The 17176-nt window shown below is 43.5% G+C and overlaps 1 protein-coding gene across 3 annotated transcripts in view; it reads right to left on the bottom strand.

Annotated features, from left to right (window-relative positions):
* Nucleotides 1–2805: 2805 nt before the first annotated feature.
* Nucleotides 2806–17176, bottom strand: part of SLCO1A2 (solute carrier organic anion transporter family member 1A2) — a 43403-nt gene continuing 29032 nt past the window's right edge. The window contains exons 6-15 of one of the 3 annotated variants that reach the window (XM_032221451.1): nucleotides 15515–15661; nucleotides 14112–14210; nucleotides 11978–12211; nucleotides 11618–11782; nucleotides 10447–10597; nucleotides 8878–9043; nucleotides 7782–7966; nucleotides 6393–6457; nucleotides 5492–5609; nucleotides 2806–3090 (exon numbers count right to left, since the gene is read on the bottom strand). In XM_032221451.1, coding sequence (XP_032077342.1) covers nucleotides 2847–3090; nucleotides 5492–5609; nucleotides 6393–6457; nucleotides 7782–7966; nucleotides 8878–9043; nucleotides 10447–10597; nucleotides 11618–11782; nucleotides 11978–12211; nucleotides 14112–14210; nucleotides 15515–15661 — 1574 coding nt within the window. In that variant the 3' untranslated portion in view covers nucleotides 2806–2846. Of the gene's footprint in view, nucleotides 3091–5491; nucleotides 5610–6392; nucleotides 6458–7781; nucleotides 7967–8877; nucleotides 9044–10446; nucleotides 10643–11617; nucleotides 11783–11977; nucleotides 12212–14111; nucleotides 14211–15514; nucleotides 15662–17176 lie in introns of all 3 variants that reach the window. The other 2 variants (XM_032221450.1, XM_032221452.1) reach the window with 2 other exon arrangements.

Raw genomic sequence — 17176 nt, 5'->3', positions numbered from 1 at the left:
GAGTTGGAAGAGACCTTGGAGGTCTTCTAGTCCAACCCCCTGATTAGGCAGGAAACCCTACACCACTTCAGACAAATGGCAATCCAACATCTTCTTAAAAACTTCCAGTGTTGGAGCATTCACAACTTCTGGAGGGAAGTTGTTCCATTGATTAATTGTTCTAACTGTCAGGAAATTTCTCCTTAGTTCTGTGTTGCTTCTTTCCTTGATTAGTTTCCACCCATTGCTTCTTGTCCTGCCTTTTAGTGCTTTGGAAAATAGATTGACACCTCACCCCATCAGCTCCCATCTCATGCTTGTGCTTTGCAATCATTCATTATCAACTGCCATGAACTGTGGGGAGTGAGGGTTGGATTGGAGGGTAGATGCATCCAGTAAAGTGAAACTTCATTATCTATATCTATATCGAGAGAGAGAGAGAGAGAGAGAGAGAGAGAGAGAGAGAGAGAGAGAGAGAGAGAGAGATGTAGATGTAGATAGATAAATAGAGAGAGAGAGAGAGATGTAGATGTAGATAGATAGATAGATAGATAGATAGATAGATAGATAGATAGATAGATAGATAGATATAGATATAGATATAGATATAGATATAGATATAGATATAGATATAGATATAGATATAGATATAGATATAGATATAGATATAGATATAGATATAGATATAGATATATAGAGATAGATAGATAGATAGATAGATAGATAGATAGATAGATAGATAGATAGATAGATAGATAGATAGATAGATGTAGATAGATAGATAGATGATAGATAGATAGATAGATAGATAGATAGATAGATAGATAGATAGATAGATAGATAGATAGATGATAGAGATATAGATATAGTTATAGATATAGATATATAGATATATAGATATATAGATATATAGATATATAGATATATAGATATATAGATATATAGATATATAGATATAACACTATATATCTCTGGGAACAGGAAGCAGCTGCATAGAGCCTGCAGTGATCATTCTAAAAACATCTTGCTTGAATTTGATTTGACTTGTGATTGGCCCAATGATGGGAGGTAACTCGGGGAGGGAAAAATTGGACTTGGGAATTTTGGTGCCCGATCTTCAGTTCTGGCTATGCATTACTATAATTCACTTGACTTCTAGTAAAACTAAATGGAGAAGGATCGTTCTTACTTAGAGGTTCAAGCTGAAGCAGATCTTCTTTGCGGCAACCCCTCGGGTCCGTGATGGCGAACCACAGGTGGCGGGCAGAGCCCTCTCTGCAGGCAGGCCAGCCATTGCCCCAACCCAGCTTCACCACGCATGCGCACGGACCTCCCCCTGGCAGCTGATCTTTGGGTCCCTGCCGTGCATACGTGGAGGGTGGGGCGCACGTGGGGGGTGCACATATTGCATTTTGGAGCCTTGCGCAGCGCCCCTGAGCCCTGCTTTGGCTTCCAGTTTAATGCACGAGGCTTTCCAGGCCCAAAACTGACTACAAGCAGCGGCATGACAAAGTAGCAACAATGGTGCATTGGAAGATCTGCAAGAAATATCATTTGCCTGAAAGGAAGAACTGGTGGGACCATAAAACAGAGAAAGTCGTAGAAAATGAAGAAGTTAAATTGCTCGGGGACTTCAGAATCCAGACAGACAGGCACCTGCCACATAACACTCCAGACTTAACAATTGTTGATAACAAAGACAAAAAATTCTGGATAGTGGATGTGGAAGTGCCTGGAGACAGCAGAATAGGAGAGAAAGAACTGGAGAAGATAACAAAATACTAAGACTTACAAATAGAAATAGAACAACTATGGCAAAGGCAAGCAAGGGTAGTACCAATAGTAATGGACGCCTTGGGCGCAGTCCTAAAACAACTAGAGCACCACTTGAACACCGTAGGCATTGACAAATTTGCCATCAGTCAATTGCAGAAGGCGGCTTTACTTGGAACTGCTTCCACCCTACGACGATATCTGTAACACCATCAAACATCCAGATTTGCCTATCCCGGGTCCTTGGTAAGGACTCAATAGGTAGACAAAAATGCCAAACCCAGATTGAACATCTGGCTGACTATGATAATAACAATAACAACAACAACAACAACCCTACTTCGAATAGCTTATATCCTCTGACGTTACCTTAACAGTTCCTAGGTCTTTAGTTAGGACTCAAGCTGTTGAGCTACCAACCAGCCCCAAAGGCTGTAAATCTCACCAAAGATTAACATAATAATACTAATACTACTACTACTACTACTAATAATAATAATAATAATAATAATAATAATAATTTATGTGCAAATTGAAGATAAGCAGCAAAATCACAAAGTACCGGGACTTGCAAATTGAAGTTGAGCGACTGTGGAAAAAGAAATCGTGTGTTGTCCCGATTGTAATTGGAGCCCTTGGAGCAATACCTAAAGCGCTACCTCGCTATTTGGAAATTCTAAATTTATCAGACTTGAAGATTCTGACTCTACAAAAAAAACCACCCTACTTGGAACAGCTTATATCCTCCCACGTTACCTTCACAGTTCCTAGGTCCTTGGTTAGGACTCAAGCTGTTGAGCTATCAACCGGCCCCAAAGGCTGTGAATCTCACCAAAGATTAACCAGATAATAATAATTATTATTGTAGAATTGCACACATATACAGAGAACACCAGCAGATCAGAACCTGGTATTAGAAGTTAATATATTTCTTACAACCTTAACTGTAGAAATGTACCTATTTTAAGTGCCCGCTATTGTCTGGAGTACTAAATGTGTGTTTTCCTCAAATATTGCTATGAGAAACACAAAGGCATTAAGACGGCCTAGCCCTCATTGCTTTGGGGTACAGGTTTATTTCCTCATCAGTCTTTTCAGAGGTCTGTATTTTCATTCGCTGTTGTTTCTACTGTCTCTTGCCGGGGATCTGTACATTTCTGAAAGGCCGTCATATCCTTCTGCTCAGTTTCTTTGCTTTCTTCTTCTTCTTCTTTTGCTTCCAACTCTAAGTCCTGCTTTGTTTGAGCCTTGATGTCTTTCCTTAAAATGAGGAGTATAAAGACACATGGGATGAAGGATACGCCACGGAGAGCTGATGGCAATCCAAGGTATAACCACCTAGGAAGACAATTTGAACCGCATTAATACAAGGCCACTTTCAGTCACTAAATCAAGAAAAAGACTATTTCACAGCCAACAGATTCCACTTCATTTAAAGGTTTTCAGTTTTCATTTGCTGCTGCCACTCTCTTTTTTTTTTAACTTGAGAATTTTCTTTTTTTTTAATTACCGTTTTTTCAGAGTAGAAGATGCACCATTTTCCCTCAAAAAAGAGGCTGAAAAACTGGATGCATCTTATACACTGAATACAGCATTTTGTTTGCCTCCCAAAATCCCGCCCCCTTCACCAAAATGGCTGTGCAGAGGCTGTAGGCAGCTTTCAGAAACCTCCTGGGGGCTGGGGAAGGCAGAAATGAGTGAAAAACGGGCTGTCTTTTGCTCAATTTTGCCCCTCCCCCAGCCCCCAGGAGTACTCTATAAGTAGGGTGACCAGACGTCCTGCATTTGGTGGGACAGCCACGCCTTTTCATAATTTTTTCCGCGTCCTGGGGCATTCTCAAAATATCCCGCTTTAATTTTGGCGCCTTCTCGCTCGCTCCCCCGCCCATCCGCTGCCGCTCGCATGGGCGGGGTACTGTAGCGAGTGAGCGGGCAGATGGGCGGGGAGTGAGTGAGCCTCAGGTGCCTTGGAGAATAGTTTGACTCCCTCTTCTTTGTAGCAACTCCTGAGATATTGGAACACTGCTATCATGTCTCCCCTAATCCTTCTTTTCATTAAATTAGACATACCCAGTTCCTGCAATAGTTCTTCATATGTTTTAGCCTCCAATCCCCTCATCATCTTTGTTGCTTTTCTCTGCACTCTTTCTAGAGTCTCCACATCTTTTTTACATCTTGGTGACCAAAACTGAATGTAGTATTCCAAGTGTGGCCTTACCAAGGCATTATAAAGTGGTATCAACACATCACCTGATCTTAGTATTCAGATGGTATAAAACTACATAGAATAACTACCCAAGAAGATAGAAATAAAATTCAAAATTATCCTCACAGGTTAGAGAACTGAAAGGAGAGATTCATTGAGAGGGCTTTATACAGAAAAAAGGAAATCAATAATTTCCTTTTGATATGATGTGATATGCTTACAAAAAGAATAATTTGCTTGATAACAATATTTGGAAAAACATGACAGAATAGTAGTGTGGACTGCATGCTAAATAATAACTTAGAGCAGGCCTTGAGTAACTGCTTTGATAGCACATTAAGAATTGAAAGGGATTCCCTGAATCTGGGGAGGAAAAGGGATGCTTCTAAAATATTGTAGAACAAGAATGAATACACATTTTTTGTCACATCAAAGGAACATCGAGCATCTTGTTAATTAATGTTCCATCTGAAAGAAGATCAAAGACAGTAAGGAACCCTCACCTTAAAGCCTTCACTAATATATTTGTTTGTTTTAATAAATTTACATAAATGAGGACCAAAGTACAAAGGGCCTATTTCCAAGATTCTACAGTGTAAATATCCCTTACATACTACAGGGTGAATCTGCAAGAATCTTGCTTTCTAGGTATCCTGTTTCCCCGAAAATAAGACCTCCCCGGATAATAAGCCCAATCAGTGTTTTGAGTGCATGTGCTAACATAAGCCCTCTCCCCAAAATAAGGCCTCCCTGAAAATATTGCAACACAGCAACAGCCATGAGGTGACCATGCTCGCCGCGTCCTGCACCTCAAAACTAATAAAACCTCCATGAAAATAAGGCCAAGCGTTTATTTCGGGAATCAAAAGAAAATAAGACCCTGTATTATTTTCGGGAAACACAATAGCAAGCCTCTGTGGAAGGATTTGACAGAATGATTCAATTAGACTAGAGCAGTGTTTCTCAACCTTGGCGACTTTAAGTCCTGTGGACTTCAACTCCCAGAATCCCCCAGCCAAGGAGTTGAAGTCCACAGGACTTAAAGTCGCCAAGGTTGAGAGACACTGGACTAGAGCCTATTCAATAAAGAAAGGAAAGCTTAGATGCAGGAGTGGATTATATGCATTGGTGGGATTCAAATAATTTGACAACCGGTTCTCTGCCCCAATGACCATCTGGGTAGGCGGGACTCAGTGGTCATGTGACTGTGTGGGCGTGGCCAACTCAACATCGCTGACCTTGATGGGCGCTTCGCCTTAGCTGTTACAATGTAATAAGGGTTAACCAGAGAGGCAGTTTCTGTAAGCAGGTCAATAAAGATTAGGCTAGAAACAACACCTGAATGTTTCCTTCCTGCCTTCCTTACAGGATTAGCCCTGTAAAGTGGGGAAAAACAAAAGGAGATTTCTTCCAACAACCGGTTCTCTGAACTACTTAGAAAGTTACCAACCGGTTCTCCCGAATAGGTGCGAACCGGCTGAATCCCACCACTGATTATATGAAACAACAGTGACAATAATCCAATAGCCATACCTGTATGTGTCAGTGTCATACATCCGACATGCCCCTATTCCACCACATGGCTTTGTTCCCCATTTCAAACATGTGCTGTCAATCATAGCTCCAAAATAAATTGGTGATGGGATTCCAGCTACATGGGACAATATGACATAAAGAACAAGAAAAGTCTTTTTCAGTTACCAAAGTGTTTTGCTATTTGTGATATAAAACTGCTTTCTTGCACGCTGTTTTCCTTTTAGATGGGAGCTATTAGCATCAAGAACCAGACAACTGTAGTAGTTAAGGCATCGGGCTAAAAACCAGGAGATTGTGAGTTACAGTTTTCCCGCAGGCTATTTTTGTAGCACTGCTTCACAAGTTAGTCCCAGGGGTTATGATTTCCTCTTACCTATTCCCTCTCTGGAGTGCAACTTAGCAGTTAGCACTTAGCACTTAGATTTGTATACCACTTCACAATGCTTTACAGCCCTCTCTAGGTGGTTTACAGAATCATAGCAATAGCAATAGCAGTTAGACTTATATACCGCTTCATAGGGCTTTCAGCCCTCTCTAAGCGGTTTACAGAGTCAGCATATCGCCCCCACAGTCTGGGTCCTCATTTCACCCACCTCGGAAGGATGGAAGGCTGAGTTAACCTTGAGCCGGTGAGATTAGAACCACTGAACTGCAGATAACAGTCAGCTGAAGTGGCCTTCAGTACTGCACCCTAACCACTGCGCCACCTCGGCTCTTGAGTCATCCTATGGCCCCCAACAATCTGGGTCCTCATTTCACCCGCCTCGGAAGGACGGAAGGCTGAGTCAACCTTGAGCCTGGTGAGATTTGAACTGCCAAATTGCAGGCAGCCGGCAGTCAGCAGAAGTAGCCTTCAGGACTGCACTCTAACCCCTGCACCATCGTGGCTCTCTCTTACCGAAAAGTCTTTCTGTCAGGGAGTGGAGACCAACACCAAATGACTTCTCCTCAGGTTTTAGGGATCTGGAGAACAAGAGCAGTTTTGAGGAATGAATCAGAATATCAATAGCAAAAGCACTTAGACTTATATAATGCTTTGTAATGCTTTACAGTTTTCTCTAAGCAGTTTACAGAGTCAGCATATTTTCCCCAACAATCTGGGTCTTCATTTTACCGACCTCAGAAGGATGGAAGGCTGAGTCAACCTTGAGCTGGTCAGGATCGAACTCCTTGCTCTGTGGGCAGAGTTAGCCTGCAACACTGCGCCACCACAGCTCATATGTTTGTTGATAAAAACAGAGTTGCCTGCACCATTCACGTCTACTTTTCGCTGATAAGCCACAATAGAGATTGGAAGAATGAACAACACATCCTTGAGCTTGCATAATTTTTTTTTGCTGCTCCCTATTTTGCTACTGCTGGGCAGAAAAACCCGCTGAAAAACCAGGAACATACCAAATCTCCATTGTTTGCATAAACCATATTTCTCCTAAATGGGCAAATTCTTTCACTGACCTGCCAAAATATGCTCTAACCTGCACCTTTCATCCATGAGCTAAAAGGTTAGATTCATTCAGCGGGGGAAATCAATTTACCTTTGCTACTGGTTCGCAAATGTGAGTGCACGCGCCACCTCTGTGCATGTGCAGAGCGTCACAATGGGATGAGCCTGTTACTGAGCGCGCCTCCAAAGGTAAGTAGAACAGGGGGGGGGGAATCTGCTGTACCAGACAATTTAGATTAGCTAGAAAGCAGGAAATCCAACGATTCTAGCTAATATAAATTGTGTGTCACAGCTGATTGTCGGAAACACCAGTTCGCCCGAACCGGTAGCATTTTTTTTTACTACAGGTTCGGGCGAAGTGGTCCGAACCTGTAGCATTTCACCCCTGGATTCATTTTCTAACCCAAACACAGAACAGAATACGGCATAAAAAACAGAATACAGCACACAGAATGCAGCATACAAAATAAAGAATAGCTGAGTTGGAAGGGACCTTGGAGGTCTTCTAGTCCAACCCCTTGCTCAAGCAGGAGACCCTACACCAGGGGTGTCCAAACTTGGGAACTTTAAGACTTGTGGACTTCAATTCCCAGAATTCCCCAACCATTCTGGGAGTTGAAGTCCACAAGTCTTAAAAGTTCCCAAGTTTGGACATCCCTGCCCTATACCTTCCAGACTCATCTGCCTAATCTCTTTTTAGAAATCTCCAATATTGGAACACCCACAACATCTGGAGGCAAGTTGTTCTACTGATGGATCGTTCTCACTCCCAGAAAATGTCTCCTTCATTCTAGCAACAGAGACCAGATCTTTAAACAGGGTTTGCCCTTCCCCTTTTCTTACCTTATAAGAACCATGTAACCTGGCATGGCTCCAAACGAATAAATCAAACAGCAGATTAAGGATAAAATTAAGAAATAATGCAGCATTGTGTCACAGGTTTTCTCTCTTTTGCACTGTCCTGGCAGTGCCGAACCATTTCCCCATAGAAACTCTGGTGCTGAAATGCAGGAACAGTTTGTAAGTACCTGTCAAAATATCAAAAGAAAGAATTTAAGATTGTATTGTGAGTTGTATCTGCTCTTAATCTCCAGTGGAGACTGTTGGTGGCATTATAGTCTCAAGTACCAACACTCTCCCATCACTGGCAGGGCAGAGCCCAATGTTCCTATGGCTGAGTAAGACAGTTGTTAAGTGAGTTTTGCCCCATTTTACCCCCTTTCTTGCCACCGTTGTTAAGTGAATCACCGCAGCTGTTAACATCAGACACACAGCTGTTAAGTGGATCTGTCTTCCTCATTGACTTTGCTCATAAGAAGGCCCCAAAAAGTGATCCCATGACCTTGGGACACTGCAACCGTCATAAATATGAGCCGGTGGCTGGTGCTGCTTCTTCAACACAAGTGTTATTCTATTCAGCTGGCCCGCAGTGCCTCTGCCAGCAAAAATGGAGCTCGGGAGGGATGCGTGCACCAGTGGTGGGATTCAAATAATTTAACAACTGGTTCTCTGCCCTAATGATTTCTTCCAACAACCAGTTCACCAAACTTGCACAGAAATTTAACAGCCAGTTCTCCCGAAGTGGTGCGAACTGGCTGAATCCCACCACTGGTGTGCACCCTTCCTGACCGCCGTTTTCGCTGGCAGAGAGTTGCAGGGGGCCGTTGCAGTCATAAACGGAGCTTGTGGTGGCCACGGGCAGCAATCCCAAGCTCTGTTTTTGCTGGCATAGGGTTGCAGAAGGCTGCCACAGCCAAAAGGGATCTTTGGAGTCCGTTTTAGCTGGCAGAGCACTCAGGCCATCCCAGGCGCCCCCGACATGACTGATGGCAAGCTGGCCACGCCCACCCTGGCCACGCCAACCCCGTTTTCCCCCACAAGGTCAAACATAACCCTGATGCGGCCATCAATGGAATCAAGTTTGACACCCCTGCCTTACCGTGTTCTTCCCGGTTCCGTTGGACACGCCACACCCAGCAAGGCATGATGAAACATAAGTCATTCCGTTCTCCCCACAAACAGGGTCCCAAGTCTTTGTAGAGCAATTGCAGTGGCGGTTACAGTCAGCATACAAGTATGCATCTGTGTAGGACACCTCTTCTATCCTGAAAAACATACACAAAGTTGAGCAGAACACAGGTGCAGTAAAAGAGAAAGAGCCTCTTGGAAATGACACGCTTGGTGGCTTCATGACGTCAAATACGTTTGATGAAGATTTAAGGAATTATAAAACGCACAGGTACAGCATAGGTGGTACCTTGCTCAATAGTAGTAACTGTGAAAGGGATCTTGGAGTCTTAGTGGACAACCCTTTAAATATGAGCCAGCCATGTGCATCAGCTGCCAAAAAAGCCAACACAGTTCTAGGCTGCATAAACAGAGGGATAGAATCAAGATCCCTTGGAGTGTTAATACCACTTTATAATGCCTTGGTAAGGCCACACTTGGAATACTGCATTCAGTTTTAGTCGCCACAATGTAGAAAAGATGTGGAGACTCTAGAAAGAGTGCAGAGAAGAGCAACAAAGATGGTTGGGGACTGGAGACTAAAACATATGAAGAACAGTTGCAGGAACTGGGTATGTCTAGTTTAATAGAAAGAAGGACTAGGGGAGACATGATAGCAGTGTTCCAATATCTCAGGGGTTGCCACAAAGAAGAGGGAGTCAAACTATTCTCCAAGGCACCTGAGGTTAGAACAAGAAGCAATGGGTAGAAACTAATCAAGGAGAGAAGCAACTTAGAACTGAGGAGAAATTTCCTGACAGTTAGAACAATTAATCAGTGGAACAGCTTCCATCCAGAAGTTGTGAATGCCCCAACACTGGAAGTCTTCAAGAAGATGTTGGATAGCCATTTGTCTGGAAAGGTATAGGGTTTCCTGCCTAGGCAGGGGGTTGCACTAGAAAACCTCCAAGGTCCCTTCCAACTCTGCTATTGTATTGTATAATATGAAATTAAGCAAATCCTTCACAGATTGGAAGGATCCACTTCCACTTTGTGGAAGACTATCTTTCGGCTTGAATAGGGAAATTCAGCCGAATGGTTCACATTCAACAATCCGTGTTGATTGCTTGAATTAGGACATCAAATCAGTCCATTTTGTTCTGAATCAGACCAATTTGATGAATGCAATTTGCAATGGCTTTCTTCAAGAAACAGAGCAGCTTAAACAAAGAATAAACAAACAAACTTATAAGAAAAAAGAAGCTCTTTTTCGAAGTCTGTACTAGACAAACAGAAGTCTTCAAATACTGGAGAAAGTTTGGAGATATCTTTTATTTTATATCTGCTTATTTTAGTGCATGCGCTCAAAGGCTTGATTGGGCTTATTATCCAGGAGGTCTTATTTTGGGGAAAACAGGGTAGTCAAGTGCTTGAAGGAGACACGGTTTGTTCCTTTTCAATTTCACGAATGAAACAAATTGCTGTTGACTGGTGACTCCAAATCTCAACACTATCGGCTCGCGTGAAGCAACTTGGAATAAAGGCCGGATCAGATACGCACCCTTTATAAGAGACGCTTAAACCAGCCACAGAACTGTTCTTGCAGAACATCGCAAAAGCAGAGAAATAGATGAGATATTCGATCAAGGAACTCCAAAACCCTACGTGGGCCGCTTGATACATGTTGATCTTGAACTTCTTCATCATCAGGCCTCCAAAAAAGTATCCAGCACATATGATTGGTAAATTGTATACACCTAGAATAAGAGATAGCGGGGGGGGGGGGGGGACCATGTTTTTGATTCCCTCAAGATCTTCTCACTGGTTTTGTTGCCTCCCATGTTCACACTCGCATTCTCACACACTTTTTTTTATTATTTTAAACACATAAGCACATCAACAAAAACAAACACATAACTTAAAAACAACATAGGAACAATAAGTTCCATCGTATATCATACCGTAGTTCCGAATCGGTTTCTTTGCAGTTAGTGTTTTTCCTACTATACATTTCTATATTTCATTCATAATCTCCTTATTCGTTATCCATTTTTATGTACATTTCTTTATTTATTTAAACTTAGCTACTTATGACCAAATATTATTTACCTATATTATGCTTTATATTTTTACTGTCATTTATTCTCTTACATACAGATTATAGATATACATTCACATAATTATTCTTTTTCTTTGCCATTCTTATATTATTATTATTCCATTTGGAAGGTTATAAGGTATAGTTTAAAATGCTTTGTTTACCATCCTTCGCACCCCCTAAGACACCACCTCGTTTTCTCTTTCTTTTCTTTTCTCCCTCCCTTCCTTCTCTAGTTCCTTCCTTCCTCATCTCTGTTCCCTTCTTCCTTCCCTTACCTCTTCCCTACTCCTACCCTTTTTCTTCTCCTTCCTACCTTCTCTTTCTTTCTCTTCCTCCCTCCTCTTCTTTTTCTCTCCCTTCTACCCACCTTCCCTTACTTCTTTCTTCTTCCCTTACCTCTCCTCCACACTTCTTCTTCCTCTCCTACTTTCTCTCCTTCTCTTCCTCTCTCTTCTACCCTCCACTCCTTTCCTTTCCTTCGTCCCTCCATTCTCTACTTCCTTCCTCCCCTCCTTTCCTTCCTTCTTCCCTTCCTTTCTTTTTCTATTGTTATAGGTGTCTCTTTCAGATCCCAATTCATGTTTTCTTGGGGATGGTATTTCCACACACCCAACACTTCTATTCAGCTTACCTATGTAGAAAATGGCGTCCGATGCCGAGATTCCATACTGCTGTTCCAAGTATTTGGGCATAAAAGTAATCATCCCAATCCAAGCGCTGAATTGAAATATGGTAATACAATGGAAAAGCATGTAAACCCGATTGTGAAATAGACTCTTCAGGTAAGGAACAAAATCTGGAAACCAAACCAAAAAAAAGGATCTCAGCTTCTTGGCAGTCTTTGGTTCCAATGGAAGTTTTGCTTCCTACACTTTCTATCCCTTATGCATATAGGTCCACTGTTATGTATTTGTTATTGACTGGGATTTTAAGCATAACGTGTTTTGGGGGGTTGTTTGTTTTTTGCTTTGTTTTTGTTTGTTTTGCTCACCCTTGTAAAGTTCACGTAGTTTTATTTTTGCCTGGCTCTTGTTTTCTGCTTGTAGGAGGGATTTGTTTCTCTTGGCTGTCACATCAGTGTTGTCTTCTTCCCCTTCTTTTATCAGAGTCTTGGGCAAGAAGCATAAAGCAATTGCAACAAGGAAATTTGCAAAGGCACATACTAGAGTTCCCAGCCACCAAGCACCGACCCAACGGGCATCCGTGAGGTTTATCATCACCTCCTCTGGTGAGAAAAGAAGTTTAAGAGTCATTAGTTAGGCTTAGGGGTTAGAGAGAGAGGGAAGGTAGAGACAATGGGGAGAGTTGTTACCAAAGTCATCCTTCTTAATTAATTTTTATCTTCAGCACAGAACTCCCACTTTTTAAATATTTACCATATTTTTTGGAGTATAAGACATTCCGGAGTATAAGATGCATCTTAGTTTTGGGGGAGGAAAATAAGAAAAAAAATCTGTCTCTTCCTAACAACATCCATGGTATTCATCTGGCTAGCATCCTGTCAGTGTGTGAGAGAGTTGAGGGCTCTTTGGAAACAAACAGTATTTGCCGTGTGAGCAACAAGGAAGGAGACAGCAAGGAGCCAAGGCATGGATTGTTCTGTATTAAAGCTGCATGCTGTACTGATATCTGAAACTAAAACTGAAAGTAAAGCTTCTCTCCTCTGCTGAACTACCACCTGCTTTTGTTATTGTATATTTATTTTATGTGTTATGTTATATATAAAGAGAAGTTATTGAATCCTGCTGAATCAGTTCCTTGTGTGTGCTTTCCGAATGTGATTGCTGTTGCAAACTCTGACACCTCCTTGCAACAAATAGCAAACAGCCAAGTCAGCTTCAGCGCATTATTGCAGCCTTATTCCGCTTGAGCAGCTGATTGGCGGGTGGATTGGCCTCCCAGAATACCCCCAATCAGCTGTTCCAGGCTGCAGAGATTGCCACAGGCCATCGTCTCCTCCCTGCCTTGGATTTTTGGCTACGCGCAACTGAATTTTCACTCTCTTTTAGGGGGGGAGGTGCATCTTATACTCAGAAAAATATTGTACTCAGTTTTCTTTCTGGCTTTTAAGCCATTTTTGTGAGCACCGTTTCTCTGCAAATGTGTTAGAGGAAAGGCTCCATTTTTTCCCTGATGCATTGTGGGGCAAGGTGGGAATAATAGAAAGCCAGCACCAGCCTGGGAAACTTCCACTTATGTGAACTTCAGCTTCCAGAATTCTCAGCAGAGGCCAAACTGGTTGGGGAGTTCTGGGAGTTGAAGTCCGTACATCTGGAAGTTGCTAAGAATGAGAAACTTGGTTCTGAGTTTCCCTGTTCTGGGTTTGGTTATATACTTATCTTGAATTTGGTCAGAAAAAGTGCTACTGGTTGTTGCTGCCCTAGACCAGAGGTCGACGATCTTAAATACTCAGAGCCTAACTCAAAGGTCCTAAGCGAAAGCCTCCCCCTCCCCCATTCAATTTTGGAGACAACCGGAAGTCTGGTTCCCCCGCCATAGAGTCTCCTCCTAGCATGGCCTCCTTTTTCTTTTTACTAACCAGAGACAGGGAGCCACAGTAGAGGGATGAAAGAGCCACATGCGGCTCAAGAGCTGCAGGTTGTTGCAGACCCCCGCCCTAGACTAATACTAATTCCCTCCTGCAGTGGTTCTGTACTTTAACTGAGAGAGAAAGAGAGAGAAAGAGAGACAGACAGACAGACAGACAGGACTGGACAAATGGACAGACAGATGGATAGAAGAGTGGATGGATGGATGGACAGGCAGATGGACAGGCAGACAGACACAATACCGTTTTCCCCAAAATAAGACCTCCCCGGATAATAAGCCCAATCGGGCTTTTTGAGCACATGCACTAAAAAAGCCCTCCCCGAAAATAAGCCCTCCCTGAAAATATTGCAACACAGCAGCAGCTACAAGGTGACCACACTCGCCACCTCCTACACCTCAAAAATAATAAGACATCCCCAAAAATAAGGCCAAGCACTTATTTTGGGAGTCAAAAGAAAATAAGACCCTGTCTTACTTTGGGGGAAACACGGTATATAATAATTACGTAGCTTTGCCATATGTCAGAGTGATGCTAGGGATTAATGCTTACAGATTTTGCTGATCAATTGCCTTACCCAGGTTTATGAATCCAATATCCACGTACAATTGCGCACAATAGGAGCCAATCATTAAACCAAGTAAAGGCCCCACGACAGTTGCTATTTGCAGACAGCCTAAAGGAGTGGAAAGGATTCGAACATGTTAAAATAGTCCATTGCAGACATGTACATAAGCAGCCTAGCTGGCACTGCAATGTCAGAATACAGTTTTCTGCGTTCTAACAAAGTATCTTGGTGGTGTCGTGGTTAGAGCACTGGTGCACTGCAGGCCGCTTCTGCTGACTGCTGGCTGCCTGCAATTTGGCAGTTCAAATCCCACCAGGCTCAAGGTTAATTCAGTCTTCTGTCTTTCTGAGGTGGGTAAAATGAGGACCCAGATTGTTAGGGGGCAATAGGCTGACTCTGTAAACTGCTTAGAGAGGGCTAAGGAAAGTGTCTGTTCTGACACAGTTCCCCAAACACAACAAATCCTCTGAACTGAACTCAAAGATTCATCTATTAGGAGCGCCAGCAGCCCTGGCAAAAAGTTTCTCTCTCAATGATGTCCATCAGGCTGGAAGATAAATAATTGTCTGCCACATCTACTCATCTCTGCCCCCTGCCTTTTATCCCCAGAGCTAGGGTGGGGCTTAATTAGCAGCAGTGGCTCTTCCTTCCCAAGGATCAGCCCATGGATTTCCATTGCTCTCCTCTCCTCTGCCTTCTGCGCATTCGCATGTCAGACACTGGACCCAGCTGTTCCTCCTCTTCCTCATTAGCCACCACTAGACCTAGGACTCCACACCCCTCCCTCCCTCTCTCTCTCTCTCCCCCTCCCTCCTTCCCCCCCCCCTCTCTCTCTCTGCCAGCTCCATTCCCTCTTCCCCCTTGGAGCTCTCAGGTTTCCTTGATGCTGACCCTGACTCCCACACCACCTCCTCTGATTCAGCTGCTGGAGGGGCCGGGGGCCAATGGGCCACAACAGTGTTGCCATGACTGTGACTTACGATTTCCTTCCAGCTTCCCCACTGACTTTGCTTATTGGAAGTGGCAGGAAGTCAAATTCAGAATCACATGAGGTCCTGCTTAATGACCCACAATTACTGTTTAACAACAACAATGGGGGTTTGTTGTCGGTAACACAGCACGCTTTTTGATTGCATCACTTAACAATAGAAATTCCAGTTCCAACTGCCCTCAAAGCTCAAGGACTATCTGTATAAATAAATTGTATTTCCTTCTGAGCACTGTGGTTTGCACTGGAAATGTACTACATCAGATGTAGCTAAAGTAAAAAATCCCAGCATCCTTTGATGGCTGAGAGTGCTGGAAGTTGTGATTAGGTATTACAAATTTCTTCCTCCTTGGTTATAAAAGTCTTTTTTTAAAAAAAAGGGGGGGGGGGTAAAAATATGATACGTGGACATTTGCAGACTTACCTATGTAGAATGGAGAATTCTCTGCTCTTGCAAAATCTTCTACGTAGGAGATGCCTAAAGGTGCGATTGGAGCTTCGCCTATTCCTCGTATGATGTTTCCTATCAGCACAGAGACCCACATCAAAGATCCTTCTTGTTCCTCACATTCTAAAAAGCGCAAGAAAGAAGCAGAAACAATAAACTGAAAACTGTGCGAGGGGGATGTTCATAGAAGCAAGACTGTTGATGCTTTTCATTGATCAATAAGGAAATAGATGCACAGTTGTTTACACAGTATATTGTACTTTCCTTGTTTGTTTGTACACAGATAGTCCTCAACTTACTGTTTTGACCAAGGCTTCCCAAGAGCATGAAGCAAACTCCTGGTCCCGACAAAAAACCCTTTTATTAATCAACTGTGAATTCTGCTCATTCACATCCAGCAAAGTCTTTCGAGGGAGGATTTACAGTCACAGACCTTATCTGGCTTGGGGAGCTGCCAGGCCGATATCTGCAAAACTTGGCAAGGAGTCTTGGAGAGTCACGAACCAATTAAGCCAACTAATTGTCTCCTGCAAACTCCACTCCCCTTTCGCTCCTCTTTTATTTCCTCTGGGAGGGAATAATCTCCATTCCCACCCCACTCTGGGGCCAGCCAGAGGTGACATTTGCTGGTTCTCCAAACTACTCAAAATTTCCGTTACTGGTTCTCCAGAACCTGTCCGAACCTGCTGAATTTCACCCCTGGTTCACTCCCAGCTGATCTTTGGAGCTACTGGTTCGCCCGAACCAGTCTGAACCTGTAGAATCCCACCCCTGCTCCATTCCCACCCCACTCTGGGGCCAGAGCCAAGGTGGCGCAGTGGTTAAATGCAGCACTGCAGGCTACTGCTAGATCAGCAGGTCAGCGGTTCAAATCTCACCGGCTCAGGGTTGACTCAGCCTTCCATCCTTCCGAGGTGGGTAAAATGAGGACCCAGATTGTTGGGGGCAATATGCTGACTCTCTGTAAACCGCTTAGAGAGGCCTGAAAGGCCTATGAAGCGGTATATAAGTCTACTGCTATTGCTATTGCACTCCCCTTTCGCTCCTCTTTTATTTCCTCTAGGATGGGCTATTCATCATCCACCTGTGGTCTTACTCCCAAGTCGATCCCTGTTCCTTAGCTGTTCTCTTCGTCTGGCAACTCTGCACATGCGCACACTGGGAACAGGCTCCAGCTGTTCGTCTGCCTCACTGATGTCTGACTCTGAAGGCAGCTGATAACTGGCCTACGTCTGTGGCCTCCTCTCTGCCTCCGACACAGAGCCCTCATCAGAGCCTTCTCCAGACTCCATTCCATTTCCATTTATTAGACTTGTATGCCGCCCTATTCCCGGAGGGACTCAGGACTCCAGGACTGGCCCATCTTCCTCCCCAACCTCCTCACTGTCCGAATCTGCTCCCAGCTCTGCTGGCTGCTGGCAGGCCACAACCCTTACAACAGTTTGTTTAGCGGCTGTTCGAAACTACAACAGCAATGAAAAAAGCAACTTAAGATCGTTTTTTCACACATGATTGTTGTGGCATCCCCACAATCCAAATTCAGTGGCTTGGCAACTGATGCATCTTTACGACGGTTGCTGTATCCCGGCATCATGCGACCCCTTTTTGTGACCTTCTGACAAGCAGAATCAATGGGGG

The sequence above is a fragment of the Thamnophis elegans genome, chromosome 7, assembly GCF_009769535.1.
Source record: "Thamnophis elegans isolate rThaEle1 chromosome 7, rThaEle1.pri, whole genome shotgun sequence".
Taxonomy (NCBI): Eukaryota; Metazoa; Chordata; class Lepidosauria; order Squamata; family Colubridae; genus Thamnophis; species Thamnophis elegans.
This window is presented reverse-complemented; position numbering and strand designations above follow the sequence as displayed.